General features: G+C 40.5%; 1 protein-coding gene across 2 annotated transcripts; it reads right to left on the bottom strand.

The window, feature by feature from the left end:
- Positions 1 to 1,608: 1,608 nt before the first annotated feature.
- On the bottom strand, positions 1,609 to 14,483 carry LOC144073910 (guanine nucleotide-binding protein subunit alpha-14-like). Of its 2 annotated transcripts, XM_077599850.1 has the most exons (7): positions 11,446 to 14,483; positions 5,709 to 5,893; positions 5,493 to 5,647; positions 5,103 to 5,231; positions 4,920 to 5,049; positions 4,297 to 4,450; positions 1,609 to 2,910 (listed from the first exon to the last, which is right to left on the bottom strand). In XM_077599850.1, exons 1-7 carry the CDS (start codon positions 11,570 to 11,572, stop codon positions 2,720 to 2,722), a joined length of 1,071 nt encoding a protein of 356 aa, XP_077455976.1. In that variant the 5' UTR covers positions 11,573 to 14,483; the 3' UTR covers positions 1,609 to 2,719. The 2 variants fall into 2 exon arrangements, with proteins under 2 accessions (XP_077455976.1, XP_077455977.1); XM_077599851.1 differs by lacking the exon at positions 1,609 to 2,910 and adding an exon at positions 3,401 to 3,907 and having other exon boundaries at positions 4,920 to 5,231.
- Between the last annotated feature and the right edge of the window lie 77 nt (positions 14,484 to 14,560).

The following is a 14,560-nucleotide window of genomic DNA, read 5'->3' as shown; positions in this document are numbered from 1 at the left end:
GTTCGAATTTGTTGTATCACTTTGTTTCTTAGCGTGTGCGGTCGATTGGTCGCCGTCTTTTGGTCGCCGGTCTTTTGGTCGCCGGTCTTTTGGTCGCCGGTCTTTTGGTCGCCGGTCTTTTGGTCGCGGTCTTTTGGTCGCCCTGACCGCGACAACGGGCGACCAAAAGACTGGCGACCAAAAGACTGATGACCAAAAGACCGGCGACAAAACAAGGTGAAACAACACGTCTACGCATCAATAAAAGCCAACAATGGCCATGAGCAGTTTCACTGAGCCGACGTGTGAGTGTATGAGTTTGTATGTACATGCGTTGTCCCTTTAAGAAGCTACGTCAGTCAGGGTCTTAACAAGTTCTCCAACAAAAAACAATAAAAGTCCGGGAAATTTGGAGCTTTTTTTAGCCTAATAATTACTCGGGCATTAAGTATGACTAAATAGTAATTCGCAGTTTGTATTTAGGGAATTTGAGCAACGATTTGAATGGTAATTATCACTTACCTTCCGGGCGACCAACAGACCGGCGACCAATCGACCGTGTACCGTTTCTTAGAGAGGTGAAATGTCTGTCTGTCATTAATCTTTTTTGTTTTAAGTGATATTTTGAGAGCATGGTTTCATTTTTTTCATTAATGCCTGTATGTCTTCATTTAACCATGGGATGTGATTTTTTTTTTGATCGTTTTTTTTTTTTTTTTCTTGTGAATGCATAGGCTGTGCCTTGGATAATGGTCATGAAAATATTGCAGCTGTCATTAGTATAGTTATGGTAGAGAGTATCATCCCAATGGATATTGTTTAACGCCGTGTCAGATTTGGGATCTCCCTTTTTAATACTCTCATCTTCTCTGATATGTTTTTTGGAGCGCATGAGTATCTATTTTTAGGAAGCTTTCTTGAAAATAGGATGAAGTCATGGTCTGATAGACCTGTAATCATATTGAACATCTTCTGGATCCTCCCACAGTTTAGTTAATCCAGCGGGAATTTTGATTAGCTGTCTCATCTCATCTCATTTTCTGAACTGCTTTATCCTCATTCGGGTCACTGGGGGTGGTGGATCTTATCCCAGCTGTCTCCGGGCCATAGGCGGGGGACACCCTGAATCGATGGCCAGTCGATCGCAGGGCGCAAGAGACGGACAACCATGCACACTCACACCCATACGTAGGGGCAATTTAGAGTGTCCAATCATCCTACCATGAATGTTTTTGGAATGTGGGAGGAAACCGGAGTACCCGGAGGAAACCCACGCATTCGGTAACACAAGTGCATTGTGAATCATCTGAGTTACAAGTTCTGACGAATGCTTCGTCTTGTGTGACTAAAGTGTAACGATCAATTGCATAAGTAGCCTCTATCACTAACATTTTTGTTTTCGTTTTTTTCTTGAGGAAAGTACTATTAAGGCTGATTAAAACCACCAGTCTTTTGTTTTGAAACTAATCCTATCATTTCCGGTGTTGTTTTAAAGGAATTTCAAGTAGGAGTATACCGTCCGTACCAATATGCCTCTGCGGAATAAGCGGAAAATGGATCGCAATTTGGAGGAAACTTTTAAGAAATCCAGACACTCACAGAAGTTTATTGCTTCATATTCATCGAAATATCCCATGTTGAAGCCGTCTCCTAAAAGACCAACCAACATTTGCACATTGCACAGCGTGCATGTGTAACTTCAGCATGACACATGGTGGTATTACTGACTGTAAAAAGCACATAGAAGGACCCAAACACAAAAATAAATTAATTATTCTGTACTTTTTAATAGTTTGCAAAAAATATTTCAATTAATGTAAAAACCTGATAATAACAGTTTGATTTAAATTGTCCGTTTTTTTTTTTTACATTTTATATCGATTTTTTATGAATTGCATTCACTCCAGATAAATTCTGGAAATGGGACAAGGGTATTCCTGAAATGCGGTCGAAGGAGGTTGGCAGCTCCGGAGTTATTTAATAGATTATGAATTTGGTCACGCTTTGGCAAGATGCTTCTGATATTTAAATTACCTCCGAGGAGTCCTTTTGGTTTATGTCGTGGGTCCCATAGCGCCTTGGCTTGGCTAAGGGCGCTGTAAAGACGACTTTTTTCTCAAATACTATGTTTCTTAGACATAAATCATTCTGGGTTGGTTTGGCTTGAGGAATTGAAACCTTGGCTGACAGATGTCTAGGTCCTGTTATAGATATTCAAAGTAGTAATAGTCTCGATCTGTCTGTTCGGAGAGCTGTCTGGCGTCGTCGCGGGCTAAAAGTATTCTAAGACTTTTATTAGTTTGATAAAAATGACCATATAAAGTATTTCAACACCTTGCTGTATTGCAAGTTCTCTGTTTGATAAAAATTACCATATAAAGTATTTCAACACCTTGCTGTACGCTCTCTCTTTCTCTTTCTCTCTCTCATGATTATAATTTTGAGAGCGAGCGAATCCGACGACGAATTGTCCATTCGACGAAATGTCCGGCGGCGAATCCGTCGACCAAACGTCCGTTCGATGAAACGTCCGTTCGACGAACTGTCCGTCGACCAAACGTCCGTTCGACGAAACGTCCAGGGACGAAGTGTCCGTCGACCAAATGTCCGTCGACGAAACGTCCGGTCACGATTGAAGTCAGTCAGAAGAACCACTGCATCATCGGGTGGCCTAAACTAAGGGACTAACTAACTAAAAGTATGCAGTTGTACAAGGGGTAAAATAATGGAGGTGTGTTGTTTAGAGCAAGTTGAAGACCTGCAGATTCTGTCTCAGGATGGTGTCCTTGACAGCGGTGAACACAAAGCGGATGTTCTCTGTGTCGGTGGCGCAGGTGAAGTGTGGGTAGAGCTTCTTGTCTCTGTCCGTGTTTTGCTCCTGGTACATCTTCAAGATGAACTCCTGAGCAGCTTTTGCATCCTGTCGAGGACCTAATTCACAAACATTAGCCCAGGAGTGTTCAAACAAAGAGTCCCACTGGGTGCAGGTTTTTGTTTCGATTTTTCTATCATGAACAGTTTAACCAATGAGGTTCTTCTGGAACAAGCAGAAGTTGACTGTTTATATACTTTTACGATACTAGATTGGTAAAATTATATCCTCTTAATCGATTGGAATGAAAACCTGCACCCCCTGAGGACCAGTTTTCATTTCCATGCATTAGCCTCATTATTAAACTAAATTGCGGATTTAGTATAAAAAAAAGTTCATAAAAATGTAAAAATCCATGCTCGCAAGTGGAAGGCACTTCCCTGTCTTCCACTTGCCACCAAGAAAATGGTGGAAGACATTACTGTTACGGCAAACTGCAATCAGAGAGCCTCGGTGAAGTTTTTCTTTCTTCAGAAATGTGAGCCCCGGGCGACGTCATGGTCCGCCATGACGTTGCCCGGGGCCATTGCCTAACCAAAAATAGAGCCCTTTGGATGGCGAGTATAGCTGAACAACCCGAGGGGCAATGTGGAAGTTGAGATTCCATTTTAGTCCGGGCAGCAGGCTGACGTCGTTGCATTTACCCGAAAATAGAGCTCCTTGGACGACGTGGAGGAGCGAAGTGGAAGTTTAATTTCCCCCCCAAACAATGACCGCAATAACGATGATTAACGTGGTCTTAGTACTTTGAGAAATCAGCTAGAAACTTTCAATGTGCCTCACAGTTTGAAGCAAAGTGTCCCAAAGATTGATGACAACACGGTCTTAGCCATGGAATATGGCAATCGTCTTGACAGTCTCATGTCCTCGACAAAAGCATATTTGTACAAAAAAACAGCGGTCACAACTCCCCATCAATATCTTCCGGGTTCGCCGAAAACCTCTCGCAAAAGCTCCTCCTGAAAAGCTGCCCTACGGCGCCTCCCGAAGATTCCATCGATGATCCAATGCCTCTCGAATCTGACGAAAAAGACTTGGACTAAAGCTCCCACTAACCTGTTTTGGGGAGATTTCAATAGCGGAGAGGAACTATTTTCACTGTGAGTACAGTACTTAAAGTATTTACATTTTTCTAAATATATAGAATAGATTTAGATATACATTAGTCTTTTCATATGCCTATAATTGTAACATTTAAGAAATACACTTCTTGATAATTGTACTTGTGTACTTGTATTTTTGTATAGGTGCAAAAACATATCGTATGGTAGTAATGATAGGGGTGATCCTAGTTCGCTTTTTTTATCCGATATTCAAGGGATTACTATATATTTCATTTTCTCTTTTTAAGACCAAAGACTCAATGAGTTGAACCAGCATTTTCTCTTAACAGAGCTAGTTCGAATCATTCTATATCTACGACACTGATTCCCGAACAAACTAACCAGAAAACTCCGGAAAATATTCAGCCAGGTGGGAATGCTGGATCTTCTCCTGGAGGATATCGGTCTTGTTGAGGAACAGAATGATGGATGAACTCTGGAACCAGGAATAAGAGATGATGGTCTTGAACAGGGCCCTGCTCTCCCGCATGCGGTTCTGGCAGAATACACCAGAGTTGTAATTGTCCCAGTAAGCTTCAGATTGTTTTAGAAATTGCTTCTTTTGATCATCAATTCTGGTGCATATTCAAGTCCTTGATTAAAATTAGGTTTCTAATTTTTGGTGAGATTTGGTCCAGTTTTTTTTTCATCTTTGGGTCTTGTGGTTTGTCGGTTTTGTAACAAAAACTCTCAGTAAGAAAAAGCCATATTCTTGGTAATATTTGGTCAATTTTTTCTTCATTTTGGGGTATTGGTTTCTAAACGTTTCACCTTTGTGCTTGTCATGCTATCTAAAGTTTTTTGCTCCATGTTTTAGATGTTTTTTGGAGAGGTTACAGTGTCATGCCATTTTGGCAAGTTTTGCTTGTCTTCACCTTTTAGAGTTATTACAGGCCATTTTGTTTGTGTTAGATTGGGTCAATAATTTTGCAACATTCAAGGGTGGAGTTCATCTATGCTTTCACCTCATTGCTGCACTCCACCAGAACCTGGTCATACTCGCTAAGCGCCACCAGGAACATGATGGATGTGACGTCTTCGAAGCAATGGATCCACTTCCTGCGTTCGGAGCGTTGGCCACCCACGTCCACCATCCTGCCACCACAACGTCTTTTTGTCCATTCTGACGCATTCGTGGGAGGTGGTACCTGAAAATGACCGTCTCCATGTCGAAGGGGTACTCGATGATGCCTGTGGTGGGAACCCGGACCCTCAGGATATCCTGAAGGTCAGGTACATAGTAGGGCTGTGAGATGCGATCCAATTCTGTGAGGTAGCTAAAGGAACGTGAGAGGAGTAAATGGAAAGGGCCGTTAATGACCATTAAAGCTGAAGATTTGAAGTCAATCCTCCCAGTTAAAATGTTAAACTCTATTGAACGCCCAGCACCATCAGTGGCAGCCTTTGAGTTAACTCAATGCCAGATAAAATGGTTAAACTGTGATTATTTTTTTTGTTAAATAATTTGATGTTAATCATTCTAATGATGATTTTTGGTCAGAATGGTTTAGCCATTTTCCGCAGCAAAATTTTCTCACTATGTGGTGGAGTCTGACAGCTGGTACTCCCGGCGGCGGTTGAAGCATTCCTGCAATCCAGCATCGTTCCACAGTTTCTGGATAGCCACCACATGCTCCTTATCCAGGAACTCCACTTTGAGCACCTCCACACCCAGCAGCATGTCGGCGCTAGCCTAATGTACAGCAGAGAAACGTGCGCAAATGCCCATCATCTTTGGAAGCAAGAGGTTATACCTGTAGGCTCATGTCCAGGAGGGGGATGTCCAGCGTCTCCATGGCTCGGATCATGACCTGCATGGACGTGTAGATGTTCTGGTAGACCATCTTGGAGTAATTTTGTTTCTCTTCCTCGTTATAGCCTCCACCGTGGATGATCCTCATCTGTTTGATGAATGTACTTTTGCCACTTTCACCAGTTCCTGCCACACATTTTTTTCAAATTGGTGGATATTATTTTTTACTTTTACATATTTTTTAATGCAAAATGACTTGGCAAAGCAGCATTATCATCAGAAAGTGGTCCAAAATCAACAGACAGAGACTCGTATATGCCCAAAAACCAAGAAGTGACTCCAGCAATGCCTCAAAATCTGGGATAAAACCAACAGTGACCTGTAATTGCTCTAAAGCATCATAAATTGACTCAAAATCAACAATGAGTGACTTATAAGTGCACTAAAACCAATAGGAAGTAATTCAGAAATGCCCCAAAATTAGTAGTACCTCACACATGAATGGTTTCAGGATGCTTTAATGTTGGCATGAGACAAGACTAATGGTAGCGCTCACTTCATCTTACCGGAACAAACCTTCTTCCAGATGCCCCAAACAATCGGAAAGGGGATTCATCAGAAAAAAATGACTTTACCCCAGTCCTCAGCAGTCCAGTCATTGTAACTTCTGCAGAGTATCAGTCTGTCCCTGACGTTTTTGCTAGAGAGAAATGCCTTCTTTGCTACCCTCCTTGACACTAGGCCTTCCTCCAAAAGTTTTCGCCTTACTGAGCGTGCAAATGCAGTCACACCTGCCGGCTAGCATTTATGAGCAAGCTCTGTACTGGTGGTGGCCGGATCCCATAGCTGAAACAATTTCAGGAGATTCAACTTCCTGCCGCTTGCTGGACTTTCTTTGGTTCCATGGAGCCTGTTTGGTGTCAATTGAACCTCTCTCCTAACCATCAAGGGGCAATTTGGTGAAGAAGAATGCCTTTTCCATCATGATGGAGCACCTTGCCATAAAGCAAAGGTCATAAAAATGGCTAAGGGAACAAAACATTAAGATTTAGGGCCTTTGGCCAGGAAACTCTCCCAATATTAATCCCATTGAGAATTTGTGGTCAATCCTCAAGAGGCGGTTGGACAATCATAAACCCACAAATTCAGACAAACTATTGATCATGCAAGGATGGACGGTCATCAGTCAGGATTTGGTTCAAAATTTGATCGATAGCATGCCAGGGAGAATTGCAAAGGTTTTGAAAAAGAAGGGTCAACCTGCAAATATTGACCTATTGCATGTAATTCTCAACAAAAGCTTTTGATGGTTGTGAAATACTTCAAATTGAAAGTCATTATACCACAGAAATATCTAGAAAACATCTAAAAACCCTGAAGCAACAGATTTTGTGAAAATGTAATATTTGTGTCATTCTCAAAACCTTTGGCCATGACTGTACACCCTAAACTGTCCGCTGGTCAGTTTTACAGCCACTGAGTGAGATTATATCCCATGCTGACTATTCTGTAAAGCAGGGGTGGCGAACACGAGTCCAAAATGAATACAGCTCTTTGCTTCCTATCATATTTTGTATATACTGTGGCCCTTTGCCTCATTTTATGTTTCTCTTATTTTCATTCTGTCTTAAAACACTCAAATTCATCAGGGCCCATTAAAAACAAATATTAAGTAAGGGGAAGAAAGTGTTATGGTGAATAATATGGTTTCAATGGTGGTTTTCTGTGTGTGTCTGTCTGTTTTGACAGGTCACTGCATTGTGTGGCTCTTTGACTTTCACAGTTTAAAATGTTTGCTCTTTGTGTCCAACTTGTTCGCCACCTCAGCTTTAAAGGGTTAGCGATGATGACAATTATCTCATGATTAATGATTAATCCCCCCCCCCCCCCCCCCCCCATTTCCAGTCACATTTTGTTTGTGACTTCTACTCATGGGCATGAGTTTTAGTTCATTTACAACCCAATAAAGAGGGGAAAAAAAGACGGAGAAGGAAGTAGCATGCTAAGCGCTTGCACAGAAACATGCACACACCCAAACTTGCATGGGTAAACATAAACAAAAAAATGCTTGTTTTTTTTTGCCGGTCTTGTATTTGACTGGCAAAACAACATGCAATGCAAACTGTTCCCTCTCAGACTTTTCTATTTCGTGACACTAGTTTGTTGTTTCTTCCCCTGCACACTTAATTTCTTTGACTTTGGTAATGTAAATGTTTTTTTACCTGTATTTTATAAAATGGACATTTCAACTTGATTTTTTGGGGACATATTGTTTTTTTTTGTTTTTTTATTTACAATTGGTGTTCTGCAACACACAATTCTTTTGTAAAAAATATTTTTATATAGCCTTTTCTGTTTGTAAAAAAAACACCCTCTATTTTATAATGTATTCCGACATTTTTGCGTCAAAATCACATTTTTTTCTTTTGGACAGAAAATGGCAATGGCGAAAACATTTCTAGTTTGCAGATTGCTACTGATACATAATTCACGCATGAAGCATTAAAAAAACGAATCTTAACAAAGGTTAGCAGCCAGATTTTGGCAATACCTTCCCTATACAATTTCAATGCGTCAATGATGATGTGTAGTGGTTCATTTGCTTGATTTGAATAGCGACATTGTGGACTCAATTCCCACTCACTGGCGGTGTGATTGTGACGTCTGTTTCTGCATGTGCCTGACCAACTGATTGGTGACCTGTTAAGGAGGATGAGTAGTAGTATTTTGCTCCTGCGACCCTGACGACAATAAGCAGTGTTAAAAATGAATCAATGACAATTTCAATAACTCCATTCATTTCCATCAGCACAAGAAAACCTTCAATTTACTCTTTGTTGATTTTCAAATCAAATAATATTTCTCTCAATATCTCTATTTATGAGAAAGAAAGCCTTCTTTGAATTGCCCCAAAATTAACAGGAACTGACCCATAAAGCCCCCCCAAATCATTAGAAACTGCAGAGAAATCAAAAGACAGTGACTTGTAAGTAGAGCCGGGCAATAATACAATAACGATAATTATCGCAAAATAATCTTTGTCAACGATAATATTAAAAACTTTCCATAAAAATTCGATAATTTTAAACTGCAATTACACCACCCAATCTCCACAGAGAGCGGGGGCGTGGTTGCAATATGAACGCCAATTCCAGACCAACGCTCAGGAGAAGAGGAAACGTGTTTTTAGCATGTTAGCAACAGAGGCTAACACGAAGCATAAACGCAAAAGGACAATATCACGACCAAAATGAGCGATTGTGAGATGCAAGACAACAGAGATCCGATCCACTAAAAGATCCAAGTGAATTCTCCCTGGCGTTTTCTTACTTTTTTTTTAATGCCTTGTAAATGTGCAAAGAGCAGCCTTTATGAAAATGTCCTTAACCCACTGTCCTCATTTGAGGACAGCCTGTAATATTTTTCTTCCTTGATATCAAGATGTTTCCCAATAGGTTAAATTCATCTCAACTTTTTTTATTTATTTATTTATATATGTATTTGTAAATGGTCATATTTCTTTTTCTGAGGCTGAAAATACTCTGTTAACAATGATGATTTCTTCAGTTGATAATTTTCTTTATTTCCTATTGCATAGCAAGTTTTGGTTTGAATGCAAATTTATAAAAATAAAGACGCCTATCAAAATTTCTGTGGGTTTTATTCTTTACTTTTCATAGTGTAAGGAGGGAGTTGTCTTATCTTTATTGCACAACAGAACAACAAAAATACTTTTTAAAACCATCAAATTGTATGTTCTCTTTTCTTATAAAGTAAGGGTGTGTGCGTATGTATGTGTCATTGTTCTCCTTCAACCTGCACAAGGGACTAAAGATGGAAATTAGCCCTCGGGTACAATCTTACATATTTACATATATATGTTCATTAACATGAATATATTCATTAATATGTGCTCTCCTTTATTAAATAAATCAAACTCAATCTTTGAATTGGAAGAGAGTAATTTATTTATTCACAGAAGTTTGAAGTTTCAAATATGAAAGAAAAAGGATGTGATAATTATCGGGACAATTATCGATATCGACTGGTACATTTATTTTTTCATGATAACAACTTTTGTCATATCGCCCAGCTCTACTTGTAAGTGCCCCAACAGCAACAGGATGTGACCTCGGAAATGGCCCAAAATTAATAATACTAATTTGAGGGACAAATTAAAAGGAAGGGATTCGAAATCAACGGGTAATGACCAATGAACAAGTTCCCAGAAATGCCCCTAAATTAACAGGAAACAATCAAATTAGTACAGGATGTGGCCCTGGAAATGGCCCAAAATTAATAATAATTTGAGGGCCAAATTAACAGGAAGTGATACGAAATCAACAGTAAGTACCTGGACAGGCCACCAAATCAACAGGAAATTAACAAGAAGTGCTTTTAAATGCCCTTAAATGCATGGAAATTGAGAGGAAACGACGCTGCGTTCTTAGCTTTTAAAGTCTGTAATTGTACTAGACATCCAATTCAAAATAGATTGGACACCTCGTGCGGTCAATAGCAGCAAGGAAGTACTGGAAAATGCCATAAGATTATTAGGAAGTGACCAGGTATGAAGAAGAACAAATCAGTCCAATGCAATTTTTCCAGGAATTGCGTTTTGTAGTTTGGTACCTAATTGTGCACTGTAACTAGTGGTTATTTCAATTTGGTCTGTTTTTTGTTTTTTAAAAAAGGGAACCTGCTTTGTAGGGGTTAGCTTGATTTGCATAAATTTGCATGAATGGGAAGCCACAGCAGCTATGTGGCATGCCAGCACACCAGAGACGTGTCATTGCAACTTCTTACATTTAAAAACTGGGTGAGCATAGGATAATCACGTTTCCATGCTAATAATGGATGTAAACTCATTCACTGGCCAAATAAACCTACATAAATATACATTCAAAAAAATGAGTGATTATGTTTCAGCGGCAGTGACTGCATTAGACGTCCAATCCATTTGAATGTGGATAGGCTGCCCATCCCAGGTGAAATAGATTGGACGTCTGTTCTATTCAATGGTAGTGAAGAGTGATTTCATTGTAAGGTTTGTCAGCCCTTTCCAAGACTGATATTGTCAAAATAAGACACCATGACATCCTTTTGATACAATGTAATTATTTTTTCCCCTCATACATACACCCCCCCCCACACACACACACACACATACGAACATTTTCAGCACTAAAATGAATAAAGACGACAGGACAGGCTCAACTTTCAGCATTAGCTTCGATGGCGATAGAAAAGAAGGAGGAAAGAAAGGAGGATGGATTTTGTGTACAGATAAAAATGATTTTTGGTGAATGAAATATCGCTATATTCCTAAATAATATTTCAATTGTATGAGGTTATTATTAATGCTTTTTATGTGTTGCAACTGTAGCTGCAGAAAAGGTTTTATAGCCATAAAATAGTTTTAGAGGGTTGGATTGATTCAGACATAGCACTGAAGGCGTTGATTTGAAATTCACGGCCTGTCACTGGGTTAAGGTGATTTTGGCACTTTTTCAGAAATGAAATAATTACAATATGTCAATAAAATCTATTCCAACTAAACTACTATTACTACTTTTATACTCTCATTATACTGTTTACTTTGCACCCTGCCCTTCAGTTGCCCTGAAAAGGGAAAGTTAGAGTATTTCTTTACATGATAAAAAGTGTCATCCTTCAGTCATGTCCTAATGACAAATGCACACCAAATTCCCATTTGTTTTTTCATGTTGAAATCTCACCTAAGAGGAGCAGCTTGAGCTCCCGCTGACAGTTCTTCCTGTCTTTCTTGATCTGCGTCTCGATTCGGTCGCTGATGTGTTTGCGCTCCGTGGCCTCGGCCGACATGCAGCAGCAGCATCCTGCCATGTTCGGGTCTGCAAGGTGAGTGAATGTTGACGCCTCTCTACTCCACCCTCTTGTTCACGAGAAAAACTTATCTAAACATAAGGAGGTGTGGTAAGGTGTGGCCACTGCAGCACTGTGGTGGAAGGTTAATGTCTCTCTCTCATTTTCTGAACCGCTTTATCCTCTCTAGGGTCGCAGGGCATGCTGGAGCCTATCCCAGCTGACTTCGGGCCAGAGGCGGGCAACAGCCTGAATCGGTGGCCAGCCAATCGCAGGGCACGAGGAGACGGACAACCATTCATGTTCACACTCATATCTAGGGGAAATTTAGTATCCATTAAGCGTACCATGCATGTATTTGGGAGGAAACCAGAGTGCCCGGGTGAGAAAATGCAAACTCCACACAGGTGGACCAACCTGGATTTTAACCCAGCTCCCCCACTGTGAGGCCGACGTGCTAACCACTCATCCGCCGGGCTGCCCGGAAGGTTAATGTTATTATTTTATTGTTATAGTGCGAAGACAACAAGAAAATAAACACATGGAAAAAGTTATAATATGAGGAGGATAAAGTCACACATTGTCATATTATGAGGTTAAAATTATAATACTCATACTTTTTAAAAATTGAAGTCTCTCTTGCTCTAGGTCGTGGGATTCCTTTGGATCTTGCAATGGATGGGTGGCTAGTGGTATGTAGGCCGATAACGTGGGGCTGCTGGGCTCCACCTTGGGTCCTGACGCCCAGACCTAGGATTGTGTGTTTTATCCTGAAGGCAATTTAGTTTGCTATATTTAGAAGAACAATAGAGCCCTTTGCACCAAAGGGTACTTGGGCCCTAAATAAAGCCATGATAATAAATGATGGAAAAAATTACTGATGGCTTTTTTCACCTTCTCTCTGCACAGGACCAAAAAAACTAAACAAAAAAAATCATATTATATATTGTTGAAATAGAGCCAATGTATCAAAATTTTAAAATAAACTAACCCATTGCCACCATTAAGATCATTAGATGTCCATTTAAAATAGTATATGTGACTATGAATGACCATTTTTAAATATAATTGAGGACTAGATGTTCATTGTATTTGGACTGGCAGGAGTGAACTTGCCATTTAGTCAGTGGCGGGCGGTGCATTTTCTGGTAGCGCCTTCAACGTATCAATCCAACCCTCAAAAACTATTTTATGGCTATAAAACCTCTACTGCAGCTACAGCTGCGACACATAAAAAATAATCAATAAATTAATGCACAAAAATGGGGTAAAATCCACTTCCTAGCAGCATTTCATGATTAAATACAAATACTGGAGCTTTTCAGACATTAAAACCAGGCCAGGGGGTGATTTTCCCGGGAAAAGACAGCGATGAACGTCAATGGCGTACGGGCAAACATTGCCCGAAAATGGGGTAAAATCCAGCCGAAAACAGCATTTATTGATTAAATACAAATACTGGAGCTTTTTAGACATCAGAACCGGGCCCGGAGTATCATTTCCCCGGTAAAAAGACAGCGATGAACGTCGATACGTCCACACGTGAAATGACAAAAAATGCACTAAAATTAGGTAAAATCCACTTCCTAGCATCATTTATTGATTGAATACAAATACTGGAGCTTTTGAGACATTACAACCAGGCCAGGGGGGTGATTTTTCCCGGGAAAAGACAGCGATGGACGTCAATGGTGAAACGCCAAAAATTAAACTGGGGTAAAATCCACTTCCTAGCAGCATTTTGTGATTAAATACAAACACTGGAGCTTTTCAGATATCAGAACTTGGCGCACAATTGAAATATTATTTAGGAATATGGCCATATTTTACTCACCAAAAATCCTTTTTACACAATATCCATCCTCCTTTCTTCCTTCTTTCCTATCGCCATCGAAGCTAATGATGAAAGTCGAGCCTGTCCTGTCATATTTCCGGCATAGTCCGTTTTGAAAATAGCATTAAATCAACACAACAATATACTATTTGCTTGTGGAGCTAAGTTAGCGCGCTGAAAGTGCCCCACACACCATTTTCCCGGCTGTAACAGGCTTGCTAGCTTCGGAGTTGACCGCCCTTTTTTAATGATGTCCATTTTTTTCTGGGAAAAGTCCGTCTGGAAAATAGCTTTGTGAGCAAACAAAATCCATTTAGTTTTGCTTCTGTCGGCCATAGTGGGTGGAGTTTGCGATCTCGGCTGCCTTGGGTACTGCTTTGGCCCGCCTACTAGGCAATCATAGTTTGTGAAAGCAATGACATGTCCCAGCCAGCAAAATGCTAATGCCTATGAAAAATCATTGTGGGGTTGCCAACTAGAACAGTCTAGTTTAATGCAGCAGAGCCCGCAAGAACTGATTGTGAAGGCTTTGAGGCAGATCTGATCTGGCAACAAATAATGGCTGAAATGTGATTGGTTAAATGCTTCAATATGAAAACACACATCTGGAAACAGTGCAACCAGGGGGAAAAGCAATGAAAGGAAGCTAACAGACCATTTGGAATAATAAGTATTGATGGACAAAATATAATATGATTCATATTTCTTAGGCCAGCAGAGAAGGCCTTGAAGGCCCTGACGGCCCGCCACTGCATTTAGTAGTCAATAGCAGCGATTGAGTGCCTGTAAAGGGTTAAAGTACTTTTGCAACATTGCAAGTTCTCTTATCTTTAAATTTGCAGGTATCAAGTCGGCAGGTGGGCGGCCCGCTAGAATAGTGGATAGCGGGTCAGTCTTACAATTCTGGGGTTGAGCGTTGGATTCTATAGCCCATTTCTACCACCTACTAATGTCACAGAATCAGGAGCAACGTGCGATTGACTATTGGCTCAATGATACTCAAGTCACCACAGAGGGAAATCAAATTTACAACCCTTGGGTTGGGAAGTGGCTACACTAATACTGAGGCGCTGCATAAATTACAGCATCTCTCTCTCTCATCTAAATTTCTGAACCGCCTTATCCTCATTAGGGTCGCTGGGGGTGCTGGAGCCTATCCCAGCTGACTCCGGGCC

Source organism: Stigmatopora argus, chromosome 5 (genome assembly GCF_051989625.1).
Source record: "Stigmatopora argus isolate UIUO_Sarg chromosome 5, RoL_Sarg_1.0, whole genome shotgun sequence".
In the NCBI taxonomy this organism is placed as follows: domain Eukaryota; kingdom Metazoa; phylum Chordata; class Actinopteri; order Syngnathiformes; family Syngnathidae; genus Stigmatopora; species Stigmatopora argus.
This window is presented reverse-complemented; position numbering and strand designations above follow the sequence as displayed.

Excerpts from the sequence above, each read along its gene's own strand:
- LOC144073910 (XM_077599850.1), bottom strand. The coding sequence starts at position 11,572 with ATGGCAGGATGCTGCTGCTGCATGTCGGCCGAGGCCACGGAGCGCAAA. Across the intron at positions 5,648-5,708 it reads TCCTGGACATGAGCCTACAG|GCTAGCGCCGACATGCTGCT; the intron begins GTATAACCTCTT and ends GCTGTACATTAG. Across the intron at positions 4,451-4,919 it reads TGGTGGAGTGCAGCAATGAG|AACCGCATGCGGGAGAGCAG; the intron begins GTGAAAGCATAG and ends GTATTCTGCCAG.